The 9,808-nt window shown below is 35.7% G+C and overlaps 1 protein-coding gene across 1 annotated transcript; it reads left to right on the top strand.

Moving 5' to 3' along the window:
* The first annotated feature begins 331 nt into the window (after nucleotides 1-331).
* On the top strand, nucleotides 332-9,005 carry LOC146862944 (uncharacterized). Its single transcript, XM_085643327.1, has 2 exons — nucleotides 332-740; nucleotides 1,207-9,005. The coding sequence occupies exon 2, from the start codon at nucleotides 1,520-1,522 to the stop codon at nucleotides 7,982-7,984; it is 6,465 nt and encodes a 2,154-aa protein (XP_085499453.1). The 5' UTR covers nucleotides 332-740; nucleotides 1,207-1,519; the 3' UTR covers nucleotides 7,985-9,005.
* Nucleotides 9,006-9,808: the final 803 nt, after the last annotated feature.

Below are 9,808 nucleotides of genomic sequence, written 5' to 3'. Positions count from 1 at the left end.
AGAGATATACACTTGCCCCCGAAAAAAAAAGAGCAGTAAGTGTGCTTTCAAATTGGCAAAGAAATTTCGTTTTGGCACTAATGTGAAAACATGACTCTGTGTGCATAGAAGAATTATAGGCAGAAATGTATTGCGTCTTGCTCTGGTGATTTCACAGTTGCAGTAGATGGAAAAGAGGAGCGAATTTTTGGGGGAAGAAGCAGAGGTTTAGCACACACCCATGTGCTTGCCATGTATAGTCATGCACAGTAATTAGAAGCGAGTGGGGTTTTCAGGTTTAAGTCTGTAATGCAAATACATTCAGCATCACTAAGGCTGTTTGCCCCTGCTGGAGTGTAGGCAGTCACAGAGAATGCACACGGTGGTGGTCTGAAAAAAAAACTGCTTGGACATGTGCATTTAAATAAATTAAAAAAAAAGGTTTCAGAATGTGTCAGTCTGTAAAAGTGATTTCAAATTGAAAAAAGAGATATACACTTGCCCCCGAAAAAAAAAGAGCAGTAAGTGTGCTTTCAAATTGGCAAAGAAATTTCGTTTTGGCACTAATGTGAAAACATGACTCTGTGTGCATAGAAGAATTATAGGCAGAAATGTATTGCGTCTTGCTCTGGTGATTTCACAGTTGCAGTAGATGGAAAAGAGGAGCGAATTTTTGGGGGAAGAAGCAGAGGTTTAGCACACACCCATGTGCTTGCCATGTATAGTCATGCACAGTAATTAGAAGCGAGTGGGGTTTTCAGGTTTAAGTCTGTAATGCAAATACATTCAGCATCACTAAGGCTGGTTGCCCCTGCTGGAGTGTAGGCAGTCACAGAGAATACACACGGTGGTGGTCTGAAAAAAAAACTGCTTGGACATGTGCATTTAAATAAATTTAAAAAAAAAGGTTTCAGAATGTGTCAGTCTGTAAAAGTGATTTCAAAGTGTAAAAAGAGATTTTCACTTGGCCCGAAAAAAAAAAGAGCAGTAAGTGTGCTTTCAAATTGGCAAAGAAATTTCGTTTTGGCACTAATGTGAAAACATGACTCTGTGTGCATAGAAGAATTATAGGCAGAAATGTATTGCGTCTTGCTCTGGTGATTTCACAGTTGCAGTAGATGGAAAAGAGGAGCGAATTTTTGGGGGAAGAAGCAGAGGTTTAGCACACACCCATGTGCTTGCCATGTATAGTCATGCACAGTAATTAGAAGCGAGTGGGGTTTTCAGGTTTAAGTCTGTAATGCAAATACATTCAGCATCACTAAGGCTGGTTGCCCCTGCTGGAGTGTAGGCAGTCACAGAGAATACACACGGTGGTGGTCTGAAAAAAAAACAGCTTGGTTTCATAATGTGACAGTTTGTTATACAGATTTTCACTTGCCCAAAAAAAAAGAGGAGTTTGTGTGCATTCAAATTGGCAAAGAAATTTCGTTTTGTGACTATTGTGAAAAGAAATGTAGTAATATATTTAAATACAATAAAGAATTTTTTTTTTAGTTTTTTTGCAGGTATTGCTGAAGAACAGTGAACAAAATTTAAGATGCCTACAAAATCTCGAGTTCAAAAAACGCTAAAAAAAAAACTATATTTGAGGACAACTGGAGGACCAAAGTTAGTAGAAGATGCTGATGTTGGGAAAAAGAAAAAATCTTCTGGTAAGCAAAAAAGACAATTCCTAAACAAAATATTGAAAACAAACAAAAATGTACAAAATGTCTGTTCTCGGAAAAATGTAACAAAACCTACAGAACAGCAAAAAATTGAGGATTTAGTTAATGCAAATATACCTTCTGCAATTGAAAAGTTTAACATAAACAGAAAAACAGCATTTAAAGAGATACGTAGAAAAATGTTTCAGAGAAGAGTTATGTCCAATTTGATAAAGGATATAAAGAAATATAAGCAAAAGGCTAAATATTATAAGAGAAAAAAAGAAATTGAAGCCATTGCAGCAAAGGCATTAGAATTAAAAAGGAAACTATTCATATTAATTTTGAATAGGATGCGTACATTAGATAAAATGGTTAATGTACTGAAATCACAAAGCAAAAGCAAAAGAGTAGTGAACAGAACAAATTTTTGTAAAGTGTTTTTAGGAAAGTGGATGCATAGCTCAAGTAGTGAACCTTTTTTTAATGAAGAGAGCTATTTTCAAAGTAATAGTTTGCTGCATGCAGTTGACACCAGAGGTCGTTCATACGAAGTAAAAAATGGTTGCATAATGGAGAAGGAGATAATGGTTCCAAGAGATGAGGTACAAGTGATGGCAGATGAGGCAATGGGGAGACGTCCTAAAGCCCCAGTGTACACTTGGAATTGTAGTAGTATTTGCACTGTGCGTCAGGAATCTATTGACAGATTTCGAGAGTTTCTAAGAGAATATAGTAAAAAAAGTGTAAAACAAAAGATTAAGGTGCTTCAAAGTCTGGATCCATGCAGAGTGAGAGAGAATACTGGTTTGCAGGGTCATTCTCTTGCTTGTCTATCTAGAAAAGTGTGCAATAGTGTTTTCCATCATTTTAGGATGCTGGCTGTTCATCATACTGAAATGAGAAAGTTTGTGAGACGGTTGTATTTTGCCAAAAGTCCAGCAATAAAGTTAAATGAATTGAATAGGGCTCTGTTCCGAGGAACGGTATCAGATGTAGAGAAGGTTGTTGATGAAATTCAGTTTTGTTACTTTGGTCCTGAACAAAACAGTGCAGAGAAGGACACAGTAAATGAGGCAGAAGTGGAAGAGAATGTAGAACCTTGTGTAAGTAAGACATTTAATGATCACATAACAAAATTTGCAATAGTCTCTAATGAAAGACCAAATGTTACTTGTATTTGTTGCCGCAGAACTCATTATAGAAAACAAACTAGGAATGTTGATCTCTACAGAAAGAGTGAAAATGAAGATAATTATAAGTGGATGGATTTTGCAACATATATATTTCTTGAAAATTGTTTTGAATTGGGTGAAGATCAGCGTATTTGTAAATACTGCTACAACAAGTTAGAGGAAAATAGAATGCCGACCAGAGCTGTACATAATAATTTAGAATTGGATGCTATTCCTGCTGAACTTTCTGAATTAAATACATATGAGTCTATACTCATTCAATGTGTTCATCCGTTCCAGACCATAGTACGTATGGAGCCCAAAACTGGTAAATTACCTCCTTCAGATTTACTGAGAGGTTTAAAAGGTAGAGTGGTGTATTTGCCCTTGGATTTGAAAAAAAATATGGAAACTATTGATGCGGATACTTTGGAAACTGAACCATTAATTATTCTGGTTAATGGTGTACCTACAAAGAATAAGAAGATTTGGCAGGAGCTGGTAGATGTGCGGAAAGTACAAAGAGCAAATTTGTATTTGAAAAAAAATAACAAATGGTATGAATCAATTTATATAGTAGAAGAAGAAGAAGAAGAAGATTTACAAGGAGATACAGAAACACCAAGTGGACAAATTGAAAAAGTGGACAAGTCAAAGGAAGAAGAAATTTATGAACATTTTAGCATACATCCTCTCCATTCGAAAGAAGTTATGGGAGACAATATTGATCTCTTTCAGATGAAGAAAGCAAAAGGAAATCCCGTGAGTGTATGGGAGGAGAGCTTGGAAGCTCGATGTTTTCCCCAGCTGTTTCCTAAAGGAAAAGGAGGACGATACGATGAACGTCCGGAACAGATTCCAGCTTCTGAGTATCGGACTACAAGACTATATGCTGAAGATCCCAGATTTCGACAAAGTATCCCTTATTTGTTCCATCTTTTATTTGAAAGCGACTTGTCTGCACTGTCTTATGCAGTAAATCACATTTTAAAAAGTGGAGTACATTTACAAAATGTGTCTGCTAAGGATTTTATGGAGAAAGTGCAGCACCGAGATGATCATTTGGAAACACAACTGATCAATCTGATGGCTTGTCAGCGTGGGACAAATGAATATTGGTACCGACGCCATGGTGAACTAAAATGCATGTTACGCAATTTAGGAACACCAACATGGTTCCTTACCCTAAGCTGCGCCGAGTACGCTTGGGATGATTTACTGGATTTTCTACGAGAGGCCAATTCAAACATTGAAAACATCGAATACAAGACAGCAGGAGAACTGTGCTCATTGGATCCGGTTAATGTTTGCAGATATTTCAATCATAGATTTGAGGCTATGATGTCCTTCATCTGCAATAAAAAAAATCCACCCCTTGGAGAAGTAGTGGATTTCTTTTGGAGAAAAGAGTACCAGGCAAGAGGTGCTCCTCATATTCATATGCTGCTGTGGATCAAGGATGCCCCAAAGTTTGGAACAGATACTGATGAAGCAGTGTTATCTTACATTGAAGAATATGCAACATGTGCTATACCTAAAAGCACAGAAGAGTACAAGTTAAAGGAGCAAGTTCTACGTTTCCAAAGTCATCGGTGTGGAAAATACTGTCGACGGAAATACAAGAGCAAAGAAAAATACTACACTAAATGTCGATTTGGATTTCCTAGACCTGTTCTTACAAATGGAAGAGTCAACAGTTTTATGTCAGCTGTGAGACATACTATCACAAGAAAATCACCTAAGAATACCTACAACCTTAAAAGAAAAGAAGAATCAAAAAATATAAATGACTACAACCCAGTCATTTTATCCATGTGGAACGCTAACATGGATATACAGTATGTTGCTGACAATTCCATTGCTGTTGCTCGATATGTAACGTCTTACATTACGAAATCAGAAAAAACAGAATTGAAGGAAATGTGGGAAGAGATTTCTCACGAGAAGACTGTCAGTAAGAAGCTGTACAGTTTCAGTTTGAAGATGTTATCGCATCGAGAAATTGGATCCTACGAATGTTCAGATAGATTATCTTCTGCAAGTCTCTACTCGAAGTCAAGAAGAATAATTTGGGCAAGTTTAGGCCTTGCAGCAATGAGAAATCGGGTACTGAAATCTGTTGGAGAAATTGAATATTTGGCACAGTTCGAACCTGAAAGTACAGATATATTGAAAACAAACATGTTGGACACATATTATCCCAAGAGAAGTCATCATCTGGAGAACATGTGTCTCTATGAAGTGCTGCAGAACTACATTTATTCACGGAAAGCTGCAGAAGACATCAATAATGGAAAATATAAAGTCGTTGGTGAAGAAGGATGTTTGGTGAAGCAAACCAAAGGAAGTTTGATAAATCACCGGAAGCTGAGTTGCGACACTACCGACAAGAAAGAATTTTACTACTTGGCTCTTTTACAGTTGTTTAAACCATGGCGTTCAGAGGATGAACTACTGGGAGAATTCCAGAGCTATGAAGATTCTTTTAATGCTTGCAAAGACAGCATACAATGCAGTACATTCTCAACTTATCTGCAAATGTTAAATGAAGAAATTGAACAGGAAACTACAATTGCAGCAGAAATTGCTAGAGACAGTTCTCAGGACAGCCAAAGTTCAGGAACATACAGTCAAGATCCCCTAGGACAACCAATCGTTGAAAATGAAGCATCAATAGCCATGAATGAAGTGGAAACGGCTATGAATCAAGCTCAAGAAGAATTTATAGACTTAGAAAATTTGGAAAGACAACTGAATCAAGAGCAGCAACAAATTTATGAAGAGATCAAAAACAAAATTGATCACGGATTTCTACATGAAAAAAAAGAGTGCTCATGCACATCATTTCATCCAATCAGGATGTATGTAAGCGGACAAGCTGGCACTGGAAAAAGTTTCCTAATTAAAGTCATCAGAAGCTACCTACAGCAAAAAACAGATTCTACTTTGTCTTGTGTGGTTACTGCTCCAACTGGGTTAGCAGCATATAACATAAAAGGAATCACCTTACATCGTTTGCTAATGTTACCAGTGGAGCATGAGAACAAAATACAATTCAACAAGCTAACTGGAGAAGCATGCTTGGAAGTTTCAAGAGTATTGAAGAAGATGCAAGTTCTCATTATTGATGAGGTGAGCATGGTATCAAACTTAATGCTTGCCTTTGTGCATTTAAGAATGCAGCAAATTTTGAAGACAGACTATGACGTGTTATTTGGTGGAAAACACGTCATAGTTTTTGGGGATCTTTTGCAACTTACTCCGGTTAAAGGACAACCAGTGTTTAATACTGTGACACATGAAGACACGAAGAAGTCATTGGGAAGCATCGGTAATACAAATATTTGGTCCTTCTTTGAGTACAAGGAACTTACAACTAATATGAGGCAAGCAAACGATGAAGAATATGGAAGTATTCTGAAAGATATCAGGATTGGACTACTCACAGAAGCTGGCAAAAAAGCATTACAGACTCGGCTGCTACATAATTTATTTCCAAAGGAAGAAATAGTTGCAGAGAAGATATACAAGAACATTGCAGAAAACAAAAGTGTCATCTGCTTAATGCCAACTCTACGTGAATGCTCAATATTCAATGAGGAGCTTTTGAAATTGGAAAAGGAAGAGATCATGAAATTGGAAGCAGTGGACAAAATTGAGGATGGAAGAATTACTGTCACAGTAACAGGCAAACTGAAAAATAAATTGGACTCACTAGAGAAGAACATCTCCAAAACAGCAGGATTAGAAAAAAATCTATATGTTTGCATGAACTGTAGAGTGTTTTTAAGGAGAAATTTGGATGTTGAAAAAGGCTTAGTAAATGGAGCGATGGGAAGAGTTGTGGGTTTTATTAATTATCAGAAAAAAGATGGAATTGAATGGTTAAAAATAAAATTTGATCAGATAGAGGAAGTTAAAGACATTTGTCGTTGTTCAGTTCGTTTCATGCTTGTGAAAGACTTATATGTACGTAGGAAGCAGTTTCCGTTTTCTCTAGCATATGCTGTAACTATTCACAAGTCTCAAGGATTGACTGTAGATTGTGCATTTGTGAACATTGGATCTAGTGTGTTCAAAGAAGGTATGGCATATGTTGCTTTGTCACGAGTCAAAACATTATCAGGTTTATTCATGATAGACTTCGATGACTCAAAAGTTAGTGCTGATACAAACTGTGTAAAGGAGTATAATAGATTAAGAAGAAGCTATGCTCCTCATTTAGGTCAGTATCCTGTGTTGGAGAAACGTGTAGTTTCTCGTAAAAGGAGAAATGAGAATATCTGTAATGAAGATGTAGAGAAGAGGAAAAAAAAGAGGAGTGATGTAATTGCAAGCAAAAAGAATAAGGAAAATGAAGAACAGGTTGTAGGATGTCATTTTGAAAATAGCTCTGGTGTCAACTGCTACGCAAATGTAGTGCTGAATGTTGCTTTTTATCTGGAAAGTTTGCAAGAGCAGATAATAATAAATCAGGGAAAAAGATTCTGTTCAGAGCTCAGTCTCCTTTTTCAAAAGCTGAGTAAAGATAAAACTCAAATAGAAAGTGCTACTGATATTAGAAAACTTTTAGATGTATGTTCAGGACGAACACAGTTTTCTCAAAATGAACAGCAAGATGCTCACGAATTTTTGATGTATTTTCTTCAGGTAGTGGAAGAAGAAGGAGTTCCCATTGACATTTTTTTTGGTCTCTCTTATAAATGGGAACATAGTTGTGATAATTGTTATAATATAAGTGGTTCTATTGTTGATAATGAAAGGTTTATTTATTTGACATTGCCAGAGAGTAAAACAGTCACTTTTGCAAACTTAGTTAAAGATGCTAATCATAGCATGAAATGTGGTGAGTGTAATTCTGACATGTTATCAACATTAATTTTAAGGGAATACGGACAGTATGTAATTTTAATGATGCAACGATGTAGAGCTGATGGATCAAAATTGGATACTTTAATAAAGAAGTTTACAGGACAGCAATTATCAATTTCAGGAAAAACTTTTGTAACTGTTGCAATAATTTTCCATGATGGACCTACTGTTACTTCTGGACATTACACAGTTTATCTAAAATGTGAAAAAGGATGGACACTGTGTAATGATTCCCAATTGATTTTCAAACAACGTTTGCCTTTTGATTTAGCAAATTCCTATCTAATCTTCCTGAAACCTAAATTTTAGAGAGACTTGGCAAGATCTGGACAAAATAATTTTACCATTTTACAGGATTACCATTGCAATTTTGTAGAAAAAAGATTTTTAAAATTATCATTTGGCCTAAAGGAAAGATAACCAATTGTAATGTGGACTTTTTAAATTTTTAATGCAATTTTGAAAAACCAATAATTTAGAGATTATCGGTAACTTCTGCACATTTTAAATTTTGGAATGTTATTGGACTGCCACTGGAAATTTTTTCAAAAATAATTTCAAAAATTACTATTTGGCCATGTGGAAAAGTAAGCAATTCTATTGTGGACTAAATAAATTATTCGAAAAATTTTCGTGAACCAAAATGTTACAGAGAATCGGTGAGATCTGGACAGATTAAACTTTAGAATTTTAATGGTTTTCCCTTGGAAATTTATTCCAGGGAAAGAATAAAAAATACTATTTGGCCTAAAGGAAATAAAATCAGATGTATTTTGGAGTTATTTGAGATATATTATTGTGAATGTACTTCTGAAACAAAAATATCAGACGGTATTTTAAAGAAAAAAGTATTGTTTTTAGATGACATTTTTTAAGAATAATATGCATTTCTGTAATGATAAGTTTAAGTGAGAAGAGATTCTGGGCTTTTTTAATACAATCTTTGAGATTGTTATTTTTTTTTGCCCGCTGTAAAATGATGAATGCAATTGCTTTCACAATTTATAGTGAAATGCAATATATTCTGAAAACAGCAAAAATAAGGCAAAAATATTTTTTGGGAAAAAATGTAAATATGTGTACTGTATTATAAAATGTTTTAAAAATATTAATACTTTTTTCTTTTTTTTCAGATCGATATAGAAAATTTTCGTAAACTACAACCATTTTAAAAACTATTTTTTAAAAAAACAAATGAATAAATATTTTTTTTAGTGAGTATGGTAAGTTAAAAATAAAAATTGTAGTCTCTCAAGGACTTTGTAATGAGATAAATGATTTTTAGTGTTTTTTTTTAAAAAATAAAAAAAAGGTACGCTTACCGTACGCGTACGGTAAAAAAAAAAAAAAAAGTTTTTTAAAAAAAATGTAAAAAAAAGATGAAAGATAAGGTTGGCTCTTAAAAGAACCGTTGTGTTCATGCAGGGACAGAGGAAAGGAACCATGGGAAAATCATTCAAAGCTACAAATGTGCTGATCTATTTTGTTATTCACTAGGGAAACACTGGTCTCCCTATAACAAATTAGAGCTTTACAAAATGTGCAATGAATATCAACCTTCCGAAATCGAGGGTTCATTTCCAGAGGGCCAGCAAAAGGAGATTCTCCCCCCACAGATGAAGGGCTCACCTGAGCTGCAGAAGAAGGAGTAAGCTCTGCAGGTGATGGTCCAGGCTGAGCTGCTGTGGATGTACTGGCTCGTCTTTCTGAAGAGTTACCTCCAAAAAGTTGAGCATGTGTCCTTTTGTGTACATCCTTGAGGTGCCTCATCATGGTGTGATTCCCAAAGGAATACTTCCTGTCAGGATTACCTCTAGAAAGTACACGCTTACACAGCTTGCAAGTAACTAAGGGTGCATTCACCTTTTGCTGGCCTTCTGGAAAAGTAAAATAATCCCAAACATAAGAAGGTTTTACTTTCCTCGTTCTCTGCCTCAAGACAGTGCTGCTGGTGCTAGCCTCACTCTCAGAAGAGCTCTGCTGTTCTGCCATCGTATCCCAAAGACAAACCAGCTCCTTCTCCCAAGGGATCACAAGCAGAAATGAGGGGAATGGGTGTGGTGTAGGAGAGTTCTAGAACTGAAAGTAGTTTCAACCAATCAAAAGTTGTGTTTCAAGATCACATGACCTACC

Source organism: Triturus cristatus, chromosome 2_2 (assembly GCF_964204655.1).
Source record: "Triturus cristatus chromosome 2_2, aTriCri1.1, whole genome shotgun sequence".
Taxonomy (NCBI): domain Eukaryota; kingdom Metazoa; phylum Chordata; class Amphibia; order Caudata; family Salamandridae; genus Triturus; species Triturus cristatus.
The sequence above is the reverse complement of the archived record's forward strand: the minus strand, read 5'-3'. Positions and strand labels throughout refer to the sequence as shown.